The sequence below is a fragment of the Barbatula barbatula genome (assembly GCF_947034865.1).
Source record: "Barbatula barbatula genome assembly, chromosome: 3".
In the NCBI taxonomy this organism is placed as follows: Eukaryota; Metazoa; Chordata; class Actinopteri; order Cypriniformes; family Nemacheilidae; genus Barbatula; species Barbatula barbatula.
Window position 1 is genome coordinate 10718472 of NC_136764.1, and position 27040 is coordinate 10745511.

Below are 27040 nucleotides of genomic sequence, written 5' to 3' on the forward strand. Positions count from 1 at the left end.
AGTTGTCATCATGAGCATGTAATGTTCAACTGCTTTGTGGTCAGACAGAAAAGGAAACAAAACGGAAAAATGGACATGACCAAAACACCAACTTTATAAATTAGTTTTTCTCCCTAATAAAAAATATTACATTTAGCTTATTTTAATGCTTCCGCCCACTTGGTTGAGAAACAAGAGATTGCAACGCAACTCAAGAGGAAGATACAAATATTATTGTGAACTACTGTAGTCACATGGACAATTTTAACGTCCTTACTACCTTTTGGGTCTTAAAAGTGGTAGCTGCTTTGCTCCCTGGGGCCAGAAAGCTCTGTGATTTAAAAAAAAAGATCATTTCAAAGATGAATGAAGGTCTTACAAGTGTGGAACGATATGAGAGCGAATATTTTTTTGGTGAACAAAACCTTTTAACTGCTGTTGCCACCAAATTACAAAAACTGTTCACTTCACAACAAGTCCTCTTACTGTGGTGAAAATCACTCACACAGCCTCTATTGACTTTATTTACCGTAAGTGTGTCTGACTTGTGGACACTCAAGTTTGAACTTAAAACCGCAAACTAAAATGAAAGGTACGTTGTTTTCAAATGTATTTACTATAACTAATGATTAACAAAACTCCACAACAGAACTTGAACCTCTAAGCTTCAGTATAGTGACTGCACACATACTCATAATCCTCTCTTATATAAAACACAGCTTCTTCTGACTTTTTCTAGGTTCAAACACAAAAATTTGTTTGATGTATATTTTTGGAGCTCTGGTCATCACAGCGACAGCCTTTAGCCAAGACATGACAACTTTAACAGCAAAAAACAATTCTGTTCAAGGTAAGCTTTATTTGTCCAAAAAACACACATTCTCTCTCTCATGCGCAGACTTTACACACACACACACACGCACACACACACACGCACACACACACACAAACACACACCCACACACACACACACACACACACAAACACACAGACAGACAGACTTGTTGGATCTGTTCAAGCCTGTCTCTTTTTCTTCTCACCTCGCTCAATAGATCTGTTTGTAGCAGTGGGTTCATCTGTTCAGATACCATGCATTGACGGAGAGCAAAAGGGGGTGGAGTGGAAATTTAACAACTCTGTGCTTTTCTCAAACCCTGTTCTTTCCAAAAGAACATCAGCCTGCAGGACCAAGGCATCTACACCTGCCACCAACCAAATGGGGACCCAATACAAAGAATCTTTCTACACCTGGGCTGTAGGTTCATGATGTTTTTGTCTTTATCTAGCGCCGTGTGTGTATGTACACAATCATATAGTGGAAATCGGGTGACTAGGACAAAAGCAATCTGCCTATGATGTGGAAAGCTTAAAGTGAAATTTCACACTGTGTAATGTTTGTTTTATTCAGATTCACCTCCTTCTCCAGATGTGCATTGTTGGTCTCCAAGTTACCCTAAATGGGCACTATGCTCCTGGACACTGAATCCAAATCCTATACTTCCAACACATTACATTGCTACATATAGGTATTGCATATAAGGCTGTATTAAAATGAATTTGTTGAAAATTGTAAATGGTATGACAACTAGCTATTCTGTTTTATTTCGTTTTTCGGTCTACTTAAAAGGCGGGGTGTCCGATTTCCGAATTACGCTTGTTTAGACGAAGTCAGGCCGAATACCAAAACAACCTTGCAGCCAATCAGCAGTAAGGTGCAAAGTGCACAGGACTGACATTAGTCGAGCCGAGCGCTGACGAAAGCGAAAGATGGGGGTAAGGGTGTGTTTGTTTTGGTGATTTGAACATCAATGGCTAAGAAAAATCGGACACATCGCCTTTAAGTTCTCATTTATTTGATTAACTGCTGTGTCTGATTATTGTACTTTATATATATATATATATATATATATATATACATACAGATTTTTATATATATATATATATATATATGTATATTTATCATTTATCATATATAATATGACAATAAAGAGAGAGACTTACAGTGTAATAGTTTAGAATATTTGTTAACTACAAAATATATTTAAATATAGGAGCTATTCGGACCCACTTTCCAGTGCCCATCAATGCCAAAAATGGGGAAAGGAAGAGAGGCAATGTGTGCTACAAGAACTGAAGATATTTGAAAGCGAAGAAACTCTTTTCAACATCACAGCTATTAATGCTTTGGGTAGCGCAACACGAATATGGCCATTTATTTTTGAGGAAATAGGTAATATTTTCATCACATTTAATACATATTGAAAAACATTTATGCATCTTCCATAAACTCATGCTGACTGTTACAATTCCTATACTGTAAATTCAGTGAGACCAGATTCTCCAGTAAACGTGACGTTGATGGTAATGCCAGGGAAGAAGCTTTCTGTGCAATGGGGTCCACCACCCAGCTGGCCGGATTCTGTCAACTTTCCCCTTAAATACACAGTGAAATTCCACTGGGGCAAACCTGACACAGGCAGAACTGTGAGTTTGCTCTATAATCTACAATCCTGAAAGTCACTTGAAAAAATGAGTTTGTAAATCAAAGTGAAATTCCTACCTAGTGAATTTTGAACAGATATCTTTAACATTCAATAAACGTCTTTGTGGAACCTGAGGCCGACTAAGGGTTTGACTGGAAGAGTTACAGCTTCCTCCACTGGGCATGCGCAATTCAATGCTGTCACTCAATGTCACATTGAAAACAGTTGATTTATATATTTTTCTTATTAATTTCTCACCTTTTTATTCTACGATTTCAGTCGTTTCTGGCATTCGTGCAGGCGATACTGTCATAAAATAAAACAAAAGATTTATGTTGTCAAATTATTTGTACGAATTATGGATATTAGTATGTTAATAAAAAATGATTCATCTTATTTCTTCAGTTAATCATTTGTTACAACAAAAAGCCACCCTCATTTTAGTCTCTTTTGTTTCCAGCTGGGCCCTTATGAGTCTAATAACATGATTCTCCGTGGACTAGTAGCTGGACGGACCTATCACATCCAAATATCTGAAAAGGACTTTCTGGACAATGGACAGAGCAGTGACTGGAGTTCACCTATAAGTGCCACTATACCTAGTATTTAAAATGCATAATGTTTGCTTTATGTCAAATACTGTATAGATATAGACATATTCAAGCTTGAATATACAGATTATCATCATAAACATAAGCGAGCATAGTTCCATCGCACATATAATCACAGTCGTGTAAGCATTTTGAAAATCTCATTGCTGTTTTAATTTGTTTTTGAATTTAAAAAAACAGTGCAAGATAATGTTTTCAGTCTTTTATATTGTCTGATATGAAATATAAGGAATATTTAAAATATTTACCACAAAATAGGTTACATCCCTTTCACAACATTTATGTGATAATGAAGACTGAGAAAATTTGATTAAATTCTTTAACTGTCCTTTTTTGCCAATTCGATACATTACTGTAAGGAATTTATAAAAGCGAGATACGGATGTACGATTAGTTCTGGAAAAACATGAGTTGCTAGAGGTGGGAGTATAGGGGAGAGTAGGATGTACATACAGCACAAGCAAGCAACACATCATCACATCATCCCTTTGTGTTTTGTAAATTATGCAAGTACACACCGCTGGCCAACAAAACACAGACGCATGACTTGATCAGTTTCAAACGATCTCCAAGTCAAGTGAACTTTATATATATATAGTGTTTTTTTAATTTTCATTGTTAGAAAACAGGTGTACATGAAATATATTAGCTATAAGCAAAACATTTAAATTTATACTAGTTAAAACAAAAAAGGTGAAGACACACCCACATACAAAACACGGACTCCACACATGCTCGCACAGTGGTTATCAGTGAAGCACACATTTAAGATAAAGGAGAGAGAAACACTCCTTTAGGTCAAATATTAAACAGACTATAAATTCCTATATGTAATATTAATTAAGTTAAGTAAAACTTTAAAGTTCTCATTTTAACTCCAAAGTTAACAAGTAGTCAAAGTATTGGTGCTTGGGCAGAAGAGAATGGCATAAAAGAGAGTTTAACCAAGATCAACACCAAACAATGTTTAACCAAGTTAAACAAGAATAAGATTGTGAAGGATTTTTCAAGAAAGGTGTCTTAAGTTGTCTGGTGATTCTTTTTTTAATGTAAATTGTTGTTGTGATGTTGACATTGTAACATACGAATCCTTACCTTTATAGAGTAACCCCTTTATAAAGATGTGTGATTTCAAGTGTAACCAGATGTCTCTTCCAGGCTAATTGCTCCTCATGCTGGTCAGTGTCAGTGCAGTTTGACCAACCTTGTGTTTGTGATGGAGGATAAAGGAGAGATGATGTATAAAATCGTGCCCTAGCTGGGACCTTGTACAAGATGAACTGTTTTGAAGGTTCAATCTCATATCTGCAGCTTCCACAATGTGAAATTCTCGCTGGTATGTTCATTACATTTAACAAATAGACCTCTGTATTGAAGCTGAAAAGCGATTGGTTTACATGTAAGTGATCTGAAACTAAAGCTCAAATCCTCACCTTTGTCTCACTTGTAAACATGTTTTGCATAGGAAAATAAAGACATTTGGCAGTGGCAAATCTCACTGGTGATAAATTAGAAATGTCGCAGCCGCTCAAAGTGACAGAAACTCATGTGATTATTGACATCACAAAGCTCTCCCTGTTTGGACTTCTAAAAAGGGGAATTTTTCTAGTTCTGTTCATGTCCCAAGTGTTCCTCTTTTTCAGACCAATAACTATCAAGCACGCAGAGAAAAATCTATCTGAGACAATTCTGGGTGTGACTGCCAGTGAACGTTCCAGTTTCAGTGGTACAGTGACTTTCTAAATTTCTTGTTAGTTAATAACAAATAAACATGTAACTATTATTATTTCTGATTAATTTTTGACTCATTATCATACGAGACATACTGGCTTTTTAATAAAATGTTTTGCACTGCAGTCAGCATTTGTAATGGCATTACACACACACACACACACACACACACACACACACACACACACACAATGAAAATATGTTTATTAAAACCACTTCCACGTGTAACCTGATTCGTTGGAATACATGTTGTTTAGTGTCATCCAGGTAAGCTGCACAGCAAAAACACGAGAAAAGCGTTTTAAAGCACGTGCAAAACAATAAGCATTTTATGTGAATAACATAAACAGTGTACATCTAAACGGGGTATATGACCATTCGGCTGTATTGCCATAACGACAAATATCATCCAAAAAGGAGTTGAAGAACAAATGACAACATTCCAAATCATTCTCTTTGTCCATAGTGCAAAAGGCCACGCCCACCACGGAATTAATTTTCACACTAACCCCGCCCACTGGAACAGTTTTCATCGGAAATGAATACCAAATAAAAATGAACTTTTGCATTTTGTGCAGTTGAAATCCGAGGTCACGTAGAGGCCAGCTCTTAGAGGTGAGTTGAACGTTAAATGTAATAAGTTATAAAAATGGTAGTTGCCGTTGTAGGCTAATCTGTTTCGGATGTCCGCCTTAGTTTTTCATTACTTCTTGTAAATGTCTGCATTGTAACACTTTTTTATCATTTTTATTTATTTATTTTAAACCCAATTATCATTATCGTATCGCATCATTATGTTGCAGTTTATCAGCTGAATTTATTTAAACAGACGACTGAAGGCAATAACTTTACTGATAACATTGCGTGTCATAATTCATAATTTAGTCGTTCTTATTGACAGTAGCCGGTTGTAAACATGTTTTTGTCTCTATGTATTTGATGTTTAAAAGCAGCGCAATAACTACTGCATGTTCGTACGTTTGTAATGTCAAATGCTTCATTTCAAAATATCTACTTTTCCGATAAATGCTGTTTAACTATTTACCTAAAATGTAATGGCTTTTCTTTTCATAAAACAAATACAATAAGGGCTGTTTACATTTCACTTTAAATTAATTATGTTACTGGTCTAGATAAAAACAGTCAGACAGTTGTAAGTTCCAACATCTGGTGATAATAATCGCGATCTGCATACATTTGTCATCATGTTTAGTTTTAGTGTCCTTTATTGGTGCATGCATAGATTGCATTGCATTGGCTCCAAGTGATTTCTCTCTGGTTTCTATGGTAATAGAAATTCTAGACTATGGTACATAGTCCGTTTGGTTTGTTTCTGAATCCAGCCGCCACTTCGAAAACGAAAGTCAAACTAGCCCACACGCAGTTTTTATTCGCGCATATACTGCGCATTACGGTAAACGCGTCTTTTTGGATTTCAGAACAAAAGCGACAAGCGCTCTGGGCATACTGTTTAACAGTCAGTAAATATTATATATGTTTAAATTTATTTACTTTTTTGTTGTTTTAAAGGCAGAAACTGAGGTTTTCCAGATGATTGCTAGGGCATTTTCCTATGGAATGATCACAGAAAAAAGGGATTAAAATTCTATAATTCTATAATTTCAGATGACTATTAAGAGAAAACTATCTGTTTGCACAGACTCATTCCACTTTTGAATGACAGTACATCACCTCAGTGTGTCACCTGTACAGTATCAATACTTTTCAATGTGGAATTATTAAAGTACAGTCATCCAAAGATGCCTATAAGTATTATTATTTCTATAATTTCAGATGACTTTTAAGAGAAAACTATCTGTTTGCACAGACTCATTCCACTTTTAAATGACAGTACATCACCTCAGTGTGTCACCTGTACAGTATCAAGACTTTTCAATGTGGAATTATTAAAGTAAAGCTCAGTGGTAAGAGCATTGCATTAACAACGCAAGGTTGTGGGTTGGATCCCAGGGGATTGCAGATACCTATCTAACATGTGTAGGATAATGCAATGTAAGTCGCTTTGGATAAAAGCGTCTGCCAAAAGCCTAAATGTAAATGGAATGTAATGTAAATGCCTGTGTCTTATACAGTGTGTGGCCGTGTCCTTCACCGTCACTGTCTTTACTGCTTTGGGATGCAAACATACCAGGTTGCGCCTGTTTCTGTCCGCGCTATGTACACCAGTCGCCTCTTCCCTGTGTTATTTATTCTATATCACTGGCTGCATGCCAGCGCTAAATATACAAATATACAAATTTCTACCTTGCTCTGCCCCGGCACTTGGCGTTTTTATAATTGTTATTCTGCTATGTGTATTGCTACCCTGCTCAGGGTAGTGGCAAAGCAGGGTTCTGAGTGTTTTGATTGGATCCCGTAGCATAATGCGGTATCCAATCGTCTTTGAGCCTAAGTATGGTGTGCCATGTCAGTGGGAGTATGTGGTTACATGGCACACAGCACTGCTTATTCATTGCTGTATTTAAAACTAAATCACAAATTTGCCTGCGCAAATAATCTAGTAGCTGCAAGGTTGGTTGGAGGGCAGGTGTAGAGGTTTGAATATACTGTTGGTTTATGGACTTTAATGAATGTAAATATCATCTGTACATAGTCTCTGTCATATACAGAAGTTGTCCAAATAACTTTTCTTTCCTCACTTCAGGGGTTAGTGAAGTGATGAACTGATGAGCTGCTGGTCAAGGATGTTTATGACAGACTGAATGTGAGTTTGCAGCAATGTCTACAATGCAGTCTAGAGATGCTAAGCTGCAGGAGTTCATGCAGGTGTATGAGCTGAGAGCTGCCTGCAATGAATGCACTCACAGGCGCTCTAGCATTTCCTACTCCTTCCTCTCAGTGCCTCACCAGTGCGTTCAAGACCTGATGCTGGTCAAAGCCAAGGTCAAAGGTCACAGGTGGAGCCCTTTATCCAATCGACCCTCATACCCACGACCTAGTCGATATGAGGTTTGCTGGTTTTTTAAGGAGGATGTGGGGTGTTATGTGCATCGTGAGCGCTGCACTTTTGCCAGGAGCGCAGAGGAGGCAGCGGTGTGGAACCTCCAAAAACAATTAAATCTTGACCGCAAAAGCTTGATTCTTTTGATAAATCAGACAGAGAAACTGCATGAACAAAGCAGGCAATGGGATGCTCATTCAAGCTCTCAGAGTCCCTCATCGTACAAGGAGAAACTGCTGGAGGAGTACAGAAAGAGCAGCAATGAAATTCTTACTGTGGGTATAATAACACAACAAAACACACACAATTTGAACCTTATCTCACCAAATCTGCAGGGTGGACATATCCCATGTCTTTTCCATAGAGGGTATGGACATGTCGTCACTCCGTAGCATGGCCCTTTGACTGGTAAAACACTGCTTACAATATTAGGAAACGCAATTCTAGTGCTGGGCGATATACCAGTTTATTTAGTTTTTTGTTATAATATGAATTTTTATATACCACATTACCTGTGTATGACGCTTAAACAACATGCGGAAATGTTTCATTGGGGTTCGTTTTCATTGTTGCACTATGACCGGAATGCTTCCCCACCCTAAAACTAACCACTTCTGAACCAAATAAAACGACATGTGAATAAAAGTAGTCACAGGTTTTTATTGCCTTAACTGACCATAAGCAGTGTAAAAGTTTTACAAACAAAAAAAACCCTGAACATTTAGTTAGATGTAGTCGATGGCGGGTGTTTTGCCCCCTAGGGCAGCGTGTCGCCACATTTTTGTTGACGTGGGAAAGTGACGTTAATGCATTCCCTCTATAGAAGCAACCAAAACATCATAATCTACGTACACTTACTGCAAATGTGTGTATATTTTGCAGCTTTCCCAGCAGGTAGATGATGTGTACGTTACACAGGATCAGAATCTGTGTTTGGACTGTTTAAAAACATGTGAAGAAATCACATGGAGATTCAAAATCACCACCGAGGTCAGCGATATACACTATTATTTGATTCGGCTGTATTATGCAACAGTTGTGCACATGTGCACTCACACGCATGTGCTTATTTATTTTTGTCTAGAGATCTTTGGAGCATGTGGCTCTGTTAAAAGTTGAGAGGGGTGCTGTATTCTCTTTGGGTGATAATGTGAGGAACACTTTCCCCCCGTTAACATACACCACTGGCCACCATCTCCGCTCCTCGCACTCCACCTACGAGCTAAGCGTGTGCTTTTTGTCGTTCCTCCCCGGTGTGTACGAGCAATGGCTGGTGTTAGACTTTGACATTCGACCGGTTCTGCTTAGAATACTTAGAGTTAGAGTGGGCAAGGAATTTCATGCCAAGCCGGATGAAGAAGAGAGCGAATGTGCTAAAACTTTTTGGAATGAACGCTGGGACAGAGGAAACAGGGTCATCGTGCCCTTCTTCAACAGGAAGAAGGAAGACGAGCTGGAGCTGCTGCTCAGTAAATACAAGCCACCTCAGATAAATCTGCAGTTCAGCTTCTACACAGATCACAGTTCCCCTCTTCACCAGGACAACTACAGAGAGAGAGCTCATGACTTCCTGTTCAGAGAGGAAATAGCAGAGGAGAAGCTCATTAGAAGGTACATTTTGTTTATTTGAATGTAAACCAAAACCATGCTGTCACCATGACAGAATTAAAAACAAATCTTGTTTTTAATAAAAACCTAAACTAATATAAAGGGTACAGGCGGGGAGGTGGAAGACCAGGTTAGGGGTGGGGTTATTGTTGAACAAGCGGATCCATTATGACTAATATTTTCGGATCCCAAAAGTCAAATGTATTTGTTATTTGACTACCCTTGTTCCATTTCAAACCTGTATGACGTTTTTTCTTCTGCAAAACACGAAGAATGATATTTTTGAGAACCCTAGTAACGAAACAACAAATTATCTTTTAAAAACAAAGTTTGGGAGGAGCACATGCAGATAACTAACCCGGTTTTCTTGCTATGACCAATCTCCCCAAGCCAAATACGCATACCATCTGTCCCTTATTATCGGTACTTATTTTCTGCGAGGCAAACTCATGAATTGAACATATAGACACAAAACCAGACTTTAGTGTTCCACAGACAGGTGTAACCACTCAACTGAGCAAAGTTTTTTCCAGTCAATTGTTGTCATGACTTAGTTAAACATGGGCAGGGGCGCTGTTGTTTAGCATAGCTCAGTTTATTTACTTGAGAGAAAAACACTTGAATGGAGAGGATGGCCTGAATATGTGGGATAGGTACAGTAAGAATGGTGTTGTTGACTCAATGCCAACACTTTATTGACAATCCAACCCTGATATTTATTAGAAGCTAGGAACCAACAATGGTGTTGTTACTGGAGTCTTTGACTGTTCAAATAACATGATTATTTAATGTCAATGCCACAACTCCTTACCTGAACATGGCAGTTTTGGTATAGCGCCAACTAATACTGTAAAAATATACATTTAAATTAAAAATACATTTAAATTAAAAATATTTTGTGCATATCGTTACTACCCTTTTTTTGTTGTTTGGAACATATGAAAGCTCAATGATAATCAACATTTGTTTTTAAAGTGGCCTTTAACTGCAGCTATATTTATATCCCTATTTCTTTAACTTCCAGATTAAATGTTTGTGGACTCGCGTCACTCTCTGAGCTGAACCCATCGCCATTTTTCGCTTCTCGGAGGCTGTGTGCTAGACTCAAGGTATCTTGTTCACTTACACCAGACACCCCTGAAGGGCTTATGCTGAAACGGGGGGTGAGGACAGCTTTGTTAAACATTAAAACAGCAAATACCGGTGAGTCTGTGAAGTACACAAACCGAGTGTATGAGGCGTTGGTGTTTAGGCAGGCTGCCGATGAGAATCACATTGTTCTTGAGCTATCATCAAATTCCGTGTCTGAGCTGCAGCTGAAGAAAGAAACAAGTTGTGAAATGGAAGTTCAGTTCCAGCTAGACAGACTGTGGTTTTGTCAGATGCACCAGGCTGTTGACCATCTAACTGACCTGCACACGGTTCTGCCTGAGCTCAGTCACTGTTGTGTCCCTGTAAACACGACCAAACAGTATGAAATGAACAACAAGCAGCAAATTGCCTTGAATTTTATCCTTGGAAAGTGTGAGGCCAGCGAAGTTGCAGCACCCTTGCTGATATACGGACCGTTTGGCACTGGGAAGACACACTGCCTCGCCTCAGCGGCTATACAGCTGGCACTTCAGCCCAAAACCAAAGTACTCATCTGCACACACACTAACAGGTAAACTTCTCTGACATACACAATGGATAATAATAGCAATACAGTTCCATGCAAAACTCTCTGCCTAATTCAATATGATCATGTGTAAGAAAACTGGAAAAGTATAGATTTTTTAAGATATCTTATTATCAATTACACTTCTTTTAGCTCTGCAGATCTATATGTGAGAGTGCACTTCCATCCGTATATTACAAATGGGCATCCAAACCTCAAAATACTCAGGATAAAGGCAAACAAAGGGGGAGCCTCTATCATGGCAACGGATGACATAACTCGTAAATATTGTCTCTTCTCTGCCGATGGTCAGTCTTTTATCTTCCCAACAAGCTCCCAACTAGAGTCACATCGGATCATCATAACCACCACATCTATGGCGCGTCGTTTCCGTGAGCTCAACCTTCCTTCAGGTTTTTTCAGCCACATCTTGATAGATGAAGCATCTCAGATGCTGGAGACTGAAGCCGTCATGGCTCTCGGGTTAGCAAACAAACAGACTCGAGTTGTTTTAGCAGGAGACCACATGCAGATGGCTCCGAAACTTTTCTCTATAACTAACGATAAACATTCAGATCACACGATGCTAAATCGCCTCTTCCGCTACTACCAAGATCACAGCAGCAACATTGCAAAGAAAAGTCGGATAATCTTCAATGAAAACTACCGTTCTACGTCAGAAATTGTGGACTTTGTATCCACTTACTTTTACGTAAGCGATGGCATCAAGGCCAAAGGTGATGTTCGTCGTCATCCCAAGCTATACCCTCTTATGTTCCACCATGTCAGAGGAGAGTGTCTTTTGAACCCCACTTCCTTGTCCTGGTACAACCATGCTGAGGTCACCTGCGTAATAAATGTGATCCAAGAGCTTGTGACCAACTGGCCGGTGGAATGGGGTGAAAGAGAACCAAAGCAGATCTGTGTGCTAAGTGAAGGCAAGCAGGTAGGGTTTATAGCATTCTTATCAATGACTAATGTATGAAGGCTAAAACTGATGCCATGATACTCTTGATGTTGTAAGTAGTCTAATAAACTTCAAATATACTAATTTCACCTATACACACTTTTTTATTATTCAGGTTGAGGTTATCAGAAACCATCTCCGGTCGAAAGAACTTCATAGGATACAGGTCCAGAATTTAGCAAACATTCAAGGTACAATTGAACAATATAAAAATTTATTGAATACAATATTTTATTTAGGCATCCTAAGTCATACATAACATTGTTAATCAAGTTAAAGTCTGATATAGTATTCGTTAAATATATAGGCCCCCAAATAGCATGTGAAATTTGGTGATCTCACCACATACTGGTCAGACAACATTTAATAAATATGCCTGGGTTTAGTCAAGTTTGGCTTGAAAGCAAAGTCTCTTGACCCAGTATAGTGATACCAGTTTGTCCTGGTGACCGGACATGTACATGTGACAACATGCCGGAAAGTTACCAAGGCAAAAATGGTTACATTGCAGCATATAAAACGTTTTAAAAAACTCAAATTTAACTACAACGCAGTGTATTGTGTACCTGTATTGTTTGCAGCTATATTTATAAAAAACATTAGCTTTACAGCTTCTTAAAAATGGCATGTGTTTTCTAGGGATGCAGTTCAGGGTCATCATCATAACAACTGTTCAGACAAGGAACACACTTTTTCAATCAGAGTCAAGTTGTCTGGAGTTTTTTAACGATGTTCATGCACTAAACACCGCCATAACCAGAGCCCAGTCACTGGTGGTTGTGGTTGGAGATGCTGGTGCTCTTTGCTGCTTTGGAAAGTGCTCAAGGATCTGGAAGTCCTACATAGGATATTGCATCACAAATGGCAGTGCTAAACCCGACTACTTGACCAGTGACTTCCTAGAACAGGAAGTGTCAGAAGTTTTGAAATTTAAGAAAACAGAAAAGGTAATAAAAATTGAGGATGATGTATCCCTCCAACCTGAAACTGATCTTATATTGAAAGAGATGATTGAGTACTACAACATGGACAGTGACTCGGATGATGAGAATGAAGTTAACCATGACCAAAAAATGTGTATTCCTGCTAGTGAAAAGGAGGACCTGTTGAAGCTAGTCAGGGAACGGCCAACTATCTACAGACAAGGTGAACTAGTAATGGAGACATATAATTCAGGTTATGTAGTACCTTATGACAACCTAACTGAACAAATTGCTATTAATGGGAGGAAAAACATAGGCCCGACTTTCCCCGGTGATGAAGTTGTATTGGAGACAGGATTACGTCATGATGATGGATATCTAACTGGCAAGGTTTTAGGAGTCACAAATAGGGACACAGCATCCTCTACATTTGTCTGCTTCTTAGAAAATAAAAAGGACAGAAAAACAACCCAGAAAACTGAAAGAAGCTTTCTCACCAAGATAATGATACCTATCTGCCGCAAAACCACAAAAATATGCATCTGTGTAAGCAAGAAGACACGCAATCTCCTTCCAATACGGAAATTTCACAAGGGCAACTGGGAAATGACAAGATATTTTCCTTTGGATGAACACACTAAAAAGAAATATGTTTTTGTTGTTCAAATTTTGACCTGGAAAGCCCACTGTTCAACTCCACTAGGAAACGTTACAGATGTTCTACCAATTGGGACGACATTAGAGGAGGGACTGGAGATTTTAAAATTAGAGTATCAACTGATGCCATCTCCTCTGATGCAAAAGGTTGCAGCGTCTACCACAAAACGTGATGTAACCGATTACAGCAAAAGAACAGATTTGACAAGTTTAAAAACATTCACTGTTGATCCAGAAGGAGCGAGAGCCTTGGATGATGCTATAAGTGCTGTGGATCTGGGAGACTGCTATGAAATAGGTGTTCATGTTGCAGATGTTGCTAGTTTTGTACCTAAGGACAGTCCTTTTGATAGCGATGCAAAAAAGAGAGGAGCAACTTATTACAGAAATGGAGGAAAACCTTTCGTTTCCATGTTTCCAAACCATCTTACTGACTTATGGAGTCTCAGCAAAGACAAAGCGCGCCCAGCCATTTCACTCATCCTCAAAGTGGAAAAAGAGTCAGGCATAATAAAAAATAAAGACTTTAAGCTCTCTGTGATACAGTCTAAAAAACAGCTGAGCTACAAAGAGGCTGAGAACATAACAAGTAGGTATAATGGTGAACTAAAGTTTGATACTTTGGAGGATTGTGTCAGAGTGGCTTATCATTTTGCAAGAACACAACGCAAAGTTAGGCTTAAAGACAGCTGGACCTATGCCCAACCTGATCAACATCGGAAACCAGGAGAGAGAGAATCACATCTTATGATTGAGGAGCTAAACATAATGTTTAACCATGAAATGTCAGTCTTTCTGACCAAGAATACAAACACTAAGTTCTGCACTCCTCTGAGGTGTCAGAATCCTCCTACAGCAGAGCAGTTAAAGGAGATCTATGATCAAAATGCAGAAGTTATACATCTATCCAATCACCTGATGTATCACCTCAACAAAAAACACGTAGATCTGCAAGACACTTCCACCAATTTCCTCATTCTGACATCGGTGTGGGAAAAGATAGAGTCAGCAGCTTTGACTTGCGACTTTTACAAAATGACTGACCTTATTTCCACAGATGATATTCATCCACAGCTACGTCCAGTCATTGTCCAGTTAAATGCCGGTCTCGACAAAGCTTTCTTGATTCGTTCATTCTCTTGCGAAAATGCCTCAGTTGGGCATTTTTCGTTACATCTGGACACATACACTCAAGCATCCTCACCCATACGGCGATACACAGACGTGGTTGTTCAGAGACTCATGCATTCAGTTCTCGACAATAATACTGTTGAGTACTCGAGCTCAGATATCGACCTATTGTGTAATAAGTGTCAAAGAGAAGAAGATAGGTCAAAACAGTTTGAAAGTAAAGCAGAGTCACTTTGCCTTGCTGTCAGTCTACGGACAGAAAGCACATACAAGCTGGCTGTTGTTACAGTTGTTCTGGCCGAACATGAAAGTTTCATATTATCTTTTCCGTTCGACCAAGGAACTTACCCAGACAGACTTCCTGTTATGTACAGAGACTTACAGCTAAAAGATCAACCAATATTTGATAAACAACAAAAACAAATGAAACTGACTTGGCAAAAACGGATGTACTCAATGAGCACAACCAACAGCATAGAAAGGAACATAAAATTTTGTTCAGAGATACAGCAGAGCACCTGGCATGCCATTATTGAGGCAGTGAGAGAAGAACGGTGGGAAGAAGCGAAGAGTCTCATATTGACGGCAGAAGTAATACAACATAGTGATGTGGCTACAACCGATAATACAACAGATGAAGTGGCTACTACAGATAAATCAAGAGATGATGTGATTGATAATTCCATATTGGATCCTGATCGCACATCTACGTCTAAAAATGATCATTATGTTAATTTCACACTCAGTTTGAAAGCTGGAGACACTTTGCAGGTCCAGCTGACCTCAGAGAAGGAAAGAGGCTACTGGGCACCAACTGTACAATTACTGAGTGTCAGATCAAACGTTGAGATTTGTGTGGAACACACTCACAGTCCTATTAAATGCTTTTCCAGATATGCAAACCACTCATCCAAACCTTCCTATGATAATGTAGATGATTACGTGAAGATATGGAAGCCACTGTGTGAAATGGAGTCAGCTACGACTGCCGTAGATGACAGCGATTGCGTTGTAATCGAGAAAGTGCACATAGACTGGAAGCAATCCTTGGTTGGCACCACCTCTGGAACCTTCTCTCTACCTGTACAAAATCTCAAGAAATGGTCGATTGAATTTGACCTGGCCAAGTGCTTTCTTTGTATCCGAAAAAGAGTTTCAAAGCCAAACTCAGCTCAGAGTCACCAGTCAGACGTTGATCCAGATTACTTCACTTGGGTGGCTCATGGAGTGACAACTCAATGTTCAGATATACCCTCAAAGAATAAGTCAAAAAGCATACACTTTTACATCAGAAAGTATGCATCCATGAATCTTCCAAAAGACAAAAGGGACACCACCTATACAGTTGAAGTGATCCCTAAGCTCCTTCCTGACATGTAAGCATTTAATAAACAGCCTCATTACATCACATTATTATTATTATTTAAACAAATGACACCATCAGTAAAAACAATGATGTGCTATAATTTGTGATCTTTCTGCTTTATTCATTCAGACGAAAGGAGAGTGCTGTGAATAATTTGCCAAACGCTAATGAACTTGTTAAAAACATTGCACTAGGACATCGGATTGGGAAAGCTGGTTTGTATGAACTTCTCAGGATGTTTTGAAAGTCTTATTTAAAGGCAGAGTAGGTCATTCTTTCCATAAATACATCCTGATAGAATGTACCGTATAAAGTGGTCTTAATATTTATATAATAAATGTGATGGAAGATGCAAGAACATGGGTTCAATCGTTGCATTTATTCCATATATCCTACTTGCCTGTTAAACTAAGTATTTGCATACATCTGCACAACCTACTTGCAAAGACAATCTTTAGTCATCAGCGTGTTCCTGTGTGCTGGAGGAGAGAAAATGCTTACCCATACAAAATAATATGATATACTACAGGTCATAAGCAAGCTGGAAAGATATATGTTTTGCATCCTTGCCACTCGTTCTCCCTCTCAAGTTATCATTACATCTGTTGGTCTGGAAACTAATATAGTTATAGTTATTGTCATTGTGTAAATGGCCCATTGGTGTCTTGTAAGGTCAAACGTTTTTATGTATATTTATTTATCTACATTATTCATGTAAAATATTACTACTACAGTAATGTAGATTATAAAAGTTATATTTACACAGAAATTAAAATCAGACAAATTGTATGGATTTATTTATCCACAGGTTCTGAACCAGCTGTCAAGATGAATGAGCTCAAGAAGGACCCTATACCAGCAGGCCTGCCTGAACTGAATGGCAGTCAGTTTGATGCTTTGGACAAAGCTCTGAATGGCAAATTCACCCTCATTCAAGGCCCTCCAGGTTACACATACAAATATAGACAATTAATTAATATGTAATTAATCATAAATGCAAGCAGTATATCATTAGTGTCCTTCTGAAACTTCATATGTCCAAATTGTTTGAGTATGGAAAGACAACATTGTATGCTTAAAATCAGAGTTTCTCAACAGGGGGGAATTTACTTCCAAGGGGGCCTTAGGCTGACAAATAATTTAAAATAATACAAAATGAGCACTGAAATACATTTTAAAACAACTGAAAACCAAAATATTTTTTATTTGTCAATTTTTATATTGAATAAGCACTTTTCCAGTTAATATCAAGCTCTGAAATATTTTATTGGATAGAAATAAATGCCTTTGAATATTGTTGAATACAGGGGGGGTTCTTGGAGTCAAAAAGGTTGAAGAAACCCTGCTTTAAATTATTAAATACTGTGTTGTCAAGCACTTTTTAATACCTTGTATTGGTCAAATATTTGCAAAACCCAGTGACAAACATATCGGGTGACTAAGTCATATAATAAGTCAGCTGTTTCTAAGCAGCAGCTAAATGTACTCAATGAAAAGACAGAAACATTAGGAAAATATTCAAAACCATGTGCTTTATAGGAACTGGAAAAACAGTGGTGGGCGCTTACATAGTGTACTGGTTCTCTCGGCTGAATTCTAAGAAACCTCAGACCCTAAAGGAATTCAAAGACAAAGAGAAGAAAGAGGTTATTCTGTACTGTGGACCCTCAAACAAGTCTGTGGATGTAGTTGCAGGTAAGCAGATTTTTAAGAATACAAAATGCTGAAAACATGTCTATATATTTATTATCTGTTTGTGTTTGTGTGTCTAGAATACCTGCTGAGGTTTGGGGACAAGCTGAAGCAATTACGTGTGTACAGCAGACAGATGGAAATGCTGGATTTTCCTTATCCTGGGAGCCACCTGCAGTTATCCCAAAAATCAGTGCGTCAGGAAACCTCTAACCCTAAGCTCAGGTACTGCAGATAACAACCAAATTCAAACAATAACATCATTCATCAGCAATCAAATACTGCATATAATATGTGAGATGTTTATCTCATCTCCAGGTTTTCTCTACAATACATTTACAATACTTGCAATAAAAAAAGAAACATAATTGTAACGTTTATTTCTGTACCCTGCTAAAGCTCTTTACAATCTTATGTTTAGAGAAATAACACTTCATCACAAGATTCGGAAGAGCCACAATCCTCATGCCCAAGCTATACTGGACTTTGATGAAAGAAATAAAATTGACCCAAAGTCCATCACAGATGAGGACATAGAGGAGTAAGTAGAAGTTTCTCTCATTTATGCTATCATAAATGTCAATGTTTGTAATGGAATAAAGTAATTGTCAATCGCAACCTAAAATACCAGTCTAATAGTTCTCTCCAATCATTAGTCTCAACTACACAATAAACAGTATTTTTATTGGTTTAAAAGGTGTTAACATCAGTGGTATAACCCTATATGACACCAGATAAATTTGTTCTTTTTCTGCTTTTATAAGACCCCCATAAATTCTGTGTATTACAGCATAAGTTCCTCGTCACGCATGGTGTCCTGCTTTAAACCACATCATGTGCCTATTGGTTTTTATCCCATCAATTCTATCTATCTCTAACCGTAACACTTGCAATAAAAACAGACATTATATTGTACAACAGGGGTGGGCAATCCTGGTCCTGAGTGGCCATTGTCCTGCAGAGTTATGCTACAACCCTTCAGGATTACAAGGAGCTATATTTTGCAAGACCCTCCAGGACCAGGATTGCCCACCCGTTACGCAAAAAAATTAATTTCTTCTTGGTGCATGTCTGTTAACATATTTGAGCATACATGCACATCGGCCTGAACATTGTGTGCATGTCACATCACTGTGTGTATCCTCAGATATAAGAAGCTGTTAAATTCTGCACGTCTGTATGAGTTGGAAAGGCATGATGTGATTCTGTGCACCTGCACGGCTGCCGCCTCCCCCAACCTTGTTAAGTCACTCAGTGCACGACAGATCCTCATCGATGAGTGTGCAATGGCAACAGAACCCCAGACACTCGTCCCATTGGTCAGCTTTAAACCAGAGAAGGTCATGATTTATCTACAGTAATCCAAACACAATTCGACATTTTGGGGCAGTTTCCCGCACAGGGATTAGTTTAAACCAGGACTAGGCCTTTGTTAAATTAGCATGCTTAAATCGTTTTAAAAGAACATACCTTATAAAAACCTTACTGGTGTGCATCTCAAGACAAAACAAACGCACTAAAATATTTTAAGATATGTGAGTGTGAGTTGTTTTCGATCAAGACACCTCTAACATTTGAGATAGTCTGGGACTAGTTTTAAGCCCTGTCCGGGAAACCGCCCCTGAATGTCTACTGTGAAAGGTTTAAGGCACAAATGACGCAGCTTTCTAAAAAGGGGTTTTATGTATCATTCCACAATGATTGCAACTGATCTTTTTCGTCCTGTAGGTTGTGCTGTTGGGTGATCACAAGCAATTGCGTCCAATTGTAAAGAATATGCATGTACGAAAACTTGGAATGACACGCACCCTGTTTGAACGCTATTTGAGTAGAGTTGGACACACAATGCTGGACACGCAGTACAGAATGGTACCACACTAACACTTAAATACGGGCTACAGAATAAACAGACAAAGTTTACTTTGGATTTTTTTCTGTAGCATGAAGACATCTGTAGATTCCCATCGGAGGCATACTACCAGAGTAAGCTGAAAACTCAAGTAGCTGAAAGTGCCAGTATGCTGCATGCTACGACTGAGAATACGAGACAAAGCAAGCGCATTCTGTTTGGAGATATAAGAGGTGACGAGATCAGTATGGTTGTTTCAACTGCACGGGGGAACGAGAAATCGAAAGGCAACTGCACAGAGGCTGATAAAGCTGTAAGTGATAAAATAACGTATAGCATACTACAACTGTTTACTACATACAATACTATGTAAACGCTTGTACCTAGAACAAATGCCTATATTTTAAACTGAAAATAAGAATGGGATAAACTGCAAAGCTCAATATTGGCCATACCATACTGTAAAATCATTTGTGTTGTTGAGCAGGTTGACATCTGTATTCAGCTGATATCAGTGGGTGGTGTGAGCCCAGAGGACATTGCCATTCTGTCACCTTATAATGCACAGGTGGCCCACATCAAAGATAAACTCAAAGAAAGACTGCAGATAGCTGGAAGCGAGAAAACCACTGTCACCACCATTACAAAGAGCCAAGGTGAAACTAAAATAAACTTATTTTCTACTTTTGGACATTAAGTTGCTGTGTTATGTGTGATATGCAAGCATTGATAATATAACACACATCAGCTATGATGTTCATATTCTTTTTTTACCTGCAACATAGCATGTGATGATTTAATTGCAGGTAGCGAATGGCGGTATGTGATTCTGTCAATGGTTCGCTCTTGCAACAGTGAAGAGATTGAACATTCTCCTTCAGGGAAATGGCTTTCCAAACACATTGGCTTTGTTGGTGATGAAAATCAGATCAATGTGGGCATCACAAGAGCACAGGAGGGGCTATGCATTCTGGGTAATCTTTCAAATATATTACTTTGGCAGTTGGTATTTAGAACATTTTCCTAATCGACAAAATCCTAATTGAAAACAGTTTTTAGAAAATTATGGTGATATAAACATACAATCTTATTTTTATTTTACTATTGTAACTATTTGACAAATATGCTTACAAGAGTAAATAAGAGTAATGATGTGTGCAGATTAACAGCATGTAACTTATTATTAATTGATGTTTAATTGGTCTGTTATTTAGGTAATCAGGAGTTATTGAACTGCAGCCTAGCATGGAGGAAACTGCTGAAACATTATTCAGGTCATAGCTGTGTGGTCTCTGCAGAACAGATAACTGTACACAAAGTCCATTAAACTATATTTTATGTTGTTTGGTTGATCTTGAAGATTTAAAAAAAAGTTTTTGGCTATGTTTTTTAAAGGCAACATAAATTGTTTAAAAAAAGTAAATCTTCATAGTATATATTCTCAAAACTTCAAATGTAAGGGAAGTTTATTTATTAAGAATTATATATTTGAAGCACTTCATTTTTTAGACCAGAAGCAGTCGCACAGATGCTGATATAGGAGTTCAAGAGGACAGAATATTTTTTTACCATTATGGTAACTTTCCATGTAATTTTATCTTCAAGCATGATTATGAACATTTTAACTTTACACATTTTCAACTGAAAGGAAATTTATATTACTCACTGGCAGAGATGGAAACTCGAGTCCGTGACTTGGACTCGAGTCGCACTTAAGTTGCAAAAACATTGACTTGGACTCGTGGAGAGCTGACTCGACACTTGACTTGGACTCGTGACGCATGAGACTCGTAAAAAATGCATTTAATAAAAAAAGTAATTTTGGTATAACATTTCATTCACATTCTTCCTTTACTATCCCACATGACAGTATCATACACCACATTTTCCTGTTAATTCCCAATCCATTGTGTTCTGCAGCAAATGTGACAATAATTCATCTTTAAACACACAAAGTCAGCATTATTATATACACCCACGACACATCTGGAGGACATGTGTTCATCATCAAAGAGAATAGTTATATAATCGAATAAAATGTAGTTTACATCAGTGTTTCGTTGATGAAAACTATGATGGAAATTATTCGTTAACGACATGTTTTCACTGACGAAAACAAGATGATAACTAAATAAAAATAAATGCATGATAACGATTTTATATGCCAATGTTAATTTATTAGCTAATGCCAAAGAAATGTAACCAGGTGGCACCCTTCGGCACCGAGGGGCATATCATGCAACTCATTACATTACATAATTTGGCCTAGAATACAGCAAAATGGTTCATATTAGTAGGCCTACATCATTACAGCTCAAATTTATTTAGCACTAGTTCGAAGCTTTACAATACCCAAGACATTCTGTACTTATGTTCTATTTCAAAACTGATTTAGCTTCATTCACTGAATTACAATAACTATTGCTAAAAATAGAACAGAGACCACTGTAAAGACTTAAGAGTTGACTTAGACCTCCGATACTTTTAAACATGTGTGCTCTCTGGTATACTTTTGAGGATTTCTGGATTGTTTATTCTATCACACTACAACCCATCACGCTCTCTAAGATCTCAAAACTCAGGACTTTTGATAATACCTAGAATAACTAAATCCACCAAAGGGGGCCGAGCTTTCTAATACGTAACACCTTAACTCTGGAATAGCCTTCCTGATATTATTCGAGGATCACACACACGCGCCCAATTTAAATCTAGATTAAAGACACATCTTTTCAGCCAAGCATTCACTTAATGCAAAATATGCTAAATAAACCACCGGGAGACTTCTGACATTAGATATTATTTACTAGGTGTTTATATAACAAGTTAAACTATTCATGTACTGTGTTTTACCTTTTTGTGTTTTTCTTATTTTCCCCTGTAAAGCTGCTTTGGAACAATGCAAATTGTGAAAAGCGCTATATAAATAAAATTTAATTTAATTAAATTTTTGTTAGTGGCAATAAACGTTTTAAACCGTGACACATGCTGCTTTTGTGATTTAATGACTGCTGTATTTGCCTGCTAAGAGATATTCAATGTCTGAAGTTAAAAAGTTGAACAGTATTAAAACAAGTTATGAAGTTTACGGGTCTGTTTTACAACTAACGGTTTTGTTTTATAGTTAAACAATAGACTTTCATTTGACCTTGTTGTCAATGTGAAGGTTTATTGTTTGTTTGTTCAAACTGAGGTACAAAGTACTGTATCTTAAGCCAAAATAATTTTCTGTGCCAATCAACAGCATGCCATGTTGTCAAAGCTGTGTTGTAACCCAAAATATTTCGTTCAAACGAAACAATTTTTGGGATTCATAGCAATGTGCTGCTCAAAAGCAAACCTAATGTTGACAAATTTCCGAAAGGAAAGCGTCATGTTCACTTTTGTTCTTACCCATATGTGCAGGATTTTTTAAAGATGAGATCTACTTCCAATCAGATGTTAAATTATTGTAAAATATTATTGCCACACACCAAGGACGTCGCAAGTAGGGTTAAAGGTGGTAACAATTCTGGGGGCCCCACTACTATAAAGTCACCTGTTTTGTTAATCATTTTGATACATGAATTGTATAAATGAGATGTTAATGAAATCCACAAAAGCATGCAATTTGGCGAAAAAGGTTTTCTAGATAATTGTGATTCCCCTTCCTCAAAAATGGTTAATGGTTTACCCGGAAAGTCCGACACCTAGCTCGTGAACAAAAACAAACAGTGTTGAGGGCGGCAGGCAGCTCATCTTAAATATGCTTTGATGAAGTTATAGAGCAGGAGAACGAGTTCCCCTTCAACTGTCAGTCTGCTGCCAGTTTCCTTCCAAAATCAAAGCAACAGCTGTTTTTACACATCCAATCCATTCGCAGTGAAAACCGCAAGCCACGCCCACTAATATTATATTTTCTTTTTTTATTTACAAATTTTCTCCTTTGAAATTCCTTTTCACTTGGAAATTTGTCAGAATACGGAAGTAAAAACGGTCGCGACTTGCTTTAAGAGGCTCTATAATTCCCCCGATGTGTGGAAGGGAGACTGTTTCGCGTTAATTGGGGTAAACATAACGCGGATGTGTAACGATGCTCATGGGGTTGTCAGTTTCTGTATTTAACTATCCGCCTTTTTTGACGTCTCCATGGAGGGCGCCATTACAGCGAGTGACTTCCTGTTTGATGCTCCGCACTTCCGTTTTGTATGTTACAATATGTTAGAGGACATTTAAAATGCTGTCACAACAGCCACAGTAAAGCCTTACAAACGAGTGTTACCACGTGTCAAAAGAAGAGCGTAAAGTGATGTCTGTGTTTTCTTGTCAATGTGTGGGCACGTGCTTTTGTTCCACAACGACCCCACACATTGCATGTTTTCGGAAATAAGCGTATACAGCTGTTTCTGTCTTTTATAAATGTGATCAAACTAAAAACTCTGCGGATATTTGAAGGGTGTGATACTATTCTGTAAGTAGGCCTACTCAAAATTAACATGAGATATACAGAAACTGTCTGAGTTATGGCCGCTTTAATGAATAAAGCTACTGAGAACACTTCCCAGCAAGCAATAGCCGTCATTTCAACGTCTCGGTTAACTACCCAGCAAGCAATTTTTGGTTTAAAAGACGTCTATTAGCCGTCTAAACATAGCCCAGACGTCTAGGCTAAAACAAGGCTAAATTTGGGCTGTCAGGGAAAATTTTATACGTCTAACCATAATCATCAAATAGACAGATTATGAATGCCTACATAATAGATAACCACACAATACCCTAAATATTTTTTGTTAACTAAATTTAACATGTTCTTCTCATAAATAGCAATTAATACAAACAAATTAAATATAAAGCTTTTATTAATAAAACCAACAATTGTAAAAAAGACAAAATGGAAAATTTAAGAAATAATATATTTGTTACAACAAAATCAAATGAATTAAGATTTGAACTTCTTTAGAATTTTTTTAAATAAAGGACAACCAATAATAATACAAATAACAAGAAAATCTAACAATAGTAAACTGATTCATTATTTTTTTCTATACCCCCCCCCCCCAACTCTCCCTGGTGCTTGCTTAAAATGGCATTCCTCAATTCAAATTCAGTTGCTGTTGGGAAGTTGGTCATCACGGCATCTGCAAAGAAAAAAAAAATAAGCATGATAAAAGGCTTTTTGGACATCATCGTGTTTTAGTTTATACATTAATTGTAACGGATTTGATAATAGGGCTCGGTAATATAGCGCTGACATATATACTGATTTGGAAAATGTTTATATCAACACAGACTGATGTCATAAAGAAAATACATTAAATCATTAAAATGATAGTATACATCACCTTTAAGCCAAACGACAGACATGCAAACACAAGCACATACCTGCAATGACCGAGAACAGAGTGGTCTTCTCAAAAGCTGCCTTCTGCAGCGTACCACCCACCTTCATATTAAAATTGGACATGAGGCTGTTTTGCAAAACCCTAAAACAAAAAAAGTGTTAACAATTGGTAACAAATACGAACATGACAAATTGTTTATTTTTTTTGGAAATACTTTTACAATATTACAATACTTTGTTGTGAAAACATGGAATAATTAGTGAGTATGGTCACCACAATGTTTGATTTATATTGCATGTTTTGAAGGCTTTACCTGTCCAGCATCCTTCTGGTACGTCTTTAACATTTCTGCCACCGACTTTGCACAGTTTTGACACCTGAGTAACAAATGTCAATGTCAGGCAGATAGAAATATATGCTTCAGTGTACAAGTGTGCACCGACCTTAAATGTTAATGACCATTGAGCTGCAAGTTTTCCATCATTAACCCTATAAAACTCTTTATTCAAGCTGATTGCTGGCCCACACTGAGAAATAGTTTTTCCCCCTGTAGGTCCCCTCACAATCGGTGTCTGCCTCAATACTGTCTGCCAAAATTTAACTCTGTGGTAGTAACTAAAAAGTAGTCAAGTAAACATTTAAACCTCAACTGTACATCAACAGCACTATTCTAATACACACAGATACTTTTTGTAATCGCTAATTTTATATTGACAATTTAAATTTGAATTTTTTTAACACTGTAATATGCAATTATTTTTGAAGTTTCAAACTCTGTTATGGTACTTCGTAACAAAAAGGTCTATTCTATTAGATCTATCTCTGTATGCAACAAGCCATTGCACTGTCACACATTCAATATTACAGATTAAATTATTTTTGGACTTTATGAAAGGTGAAAGCTTTAGTGAGGGCATTTTGTTGTTGTTTTACCATTGCTGTCCGGGTCTCCATACAATCCAGCTGCCTTTCCAAGCATTGGAAATCCTCCATAGTGGCCAATGCAGACAGTTGGACACCAGTGTCTGTTTCCACCCTTTGGCCAACTCTTTTTAATTCTTTTATTTCAACAAGAAGCGTTAGCACCTTTCTTTGAAACCCTAAATGCAACAAAGGCAGTGTTACTTTCAAATATTAAAAAAAAAGTACCACAACACTCAAATACTTCCATAACAAAAACTTAGCATGACAATATGAGCATGTATGTATTCATGCATGAATGAATGCATGTGTGTATATACATATATATATTTGTTATGCATATTTATTGCTGTGCTTTGTTCACTGGATAATTATCAATAAAACTTTTAGTGCATTTAAATCAAAGAACGTGGATCACATCACTCCAGTTCTGAGGTATTCATACTGAATTGACTTCCACAGTAGATATAAAATAATTTAGACCACGAATCTTGGTGATTGCCATCGGGATATGAAGCGATTTCCAACCAACATAACACAAAGTGCTTTTAAACCAAATCCCTTGCTTTGAGATAACCACTAAATGGCATACTCTAGCCCTGCTATCTGCTAAAATTTCACGGTCCCTACAAAATATGAAATGTAGAATGGAAACATGACAAAGAGATAACACAGTTACTTACAAGAAAATTGAACGTATTCCTTTTGCCCGTCTGTTGATCGCGTTGATTAGCTTCTACACCTGTGGCTTCTGCTCACGTGTTGGTTATTAAAAAAATGGCGTCGGCGGTATTGTTTATCGCGAGATCTGGCCGAATTCTCTACCAACTTCCAAGTCTCGCGTTGGCAGTGGCCATGTCTCAGTACTAGGGCAAATTGCCACCTACAGGTTGGGATATGTAATTGCATGTTTATTTAACAAAGTAAAAAATTCTAATCGGGAAATGTAATGTGTGACAGTACAAATAATGCAAATTAAAACTTGGCCAAAATTACTTGGTTGTTATGATGTCATGCATCCCACACGCTGTACATGTAAACAATTTTAGAATAGCTGGTTCAATATTGGGCTATAGCCAAGTCGTTGAAATTAGACCACAGATTGCCTTCGTTTAGCCCATACACAGCCTGTCCAATTCAGGGATAAATCGTGGCTACAGATGTCACGAAATAACACTTATT

General features: G+C 37.7%; 2 protein-coding genes and 1 long non-coding RNA gene across 4 annotated transcripts; 2 read left to right on the plus strand and 1 right to left on the minus strand.

Moving 5' to 3' along the window:
* The first annotated feature begins 691 nt into the window (after positions 1-691).
* Positions 692-4928, plus strand: LOC306892275 (interleukin-27 subunit beta-like). Its single transcript, XM_079453260.1, is given in 7 exon segments — positions 692-829; positions 1032-1141; positions 1147-1234; positions 1388-1505; positions 2031-2209; positions 2306-2463; positions 2923-4928. Coding segments are annotated over 7 exon segments (891 nt in total). The 5' UTR covers positions 692-741; the 3' UTR covers positions 3073-4928.
* Positions 4929-5298: 370 nt separating this feature from the next.
* Positions 5299-22597, plus strand: LOC306892274 (3'-5' exoribonuclease HELZ2-like). Its single transcript, XM_079453259.1, has 19 exons — positions 5299-5419; positions 7470-8041; positions 8649-8756; positions 8851-9377; positions 10399-11037; positions 11185-11977; positions 12114-12189; positions 12638-16085; positions 16205-16290; positions 16884-17021; positions 17615-17770; positions 17848-17992; positions 18189-18308; positions 18915-19107; positions 19496-19636; positions 19708-19929; positions 20104-20272; positions 20423-20590; positions 20831-22597. The coding sequence occupies exons 2-19, from the start codon at positions 7544-7546 to the stop codon at positions 20941-20943; spliced, it is 7740 nt and encodes a 2579-aa protein (XP_079309385.1). The 5' UTR covers positions 5299-5419; positions 7470-7543; the 3' UTR covers positions 20944-22597.
* Positions 22598-24438: 1841 nt separating this feature from the next.
* On the minus strand, positions 24439-26641 carry LOC306892276. Of its 2 annotated transcripts, XR_013786450.1 has the most exons (5): positions 26542-26641; positions 25871-26037; positions 25251-25314; positions 24978-25078; positions 24439-24733 (listed from the first exon to the last, which is right to left on the minus strand). It is a non-coding gene; the product is annotated as an uncharacterized lncRNA (long non-coding RNA). The 2 variants fall into 2 exon arrangements; XR_013786451.1 differs by lacking the exon at positions 24439-24733 and having other exon boundaries at positions 24941-25078.
* Between the last annotated feature and the right edge of the window lie 399 nt (positions 26642-27040).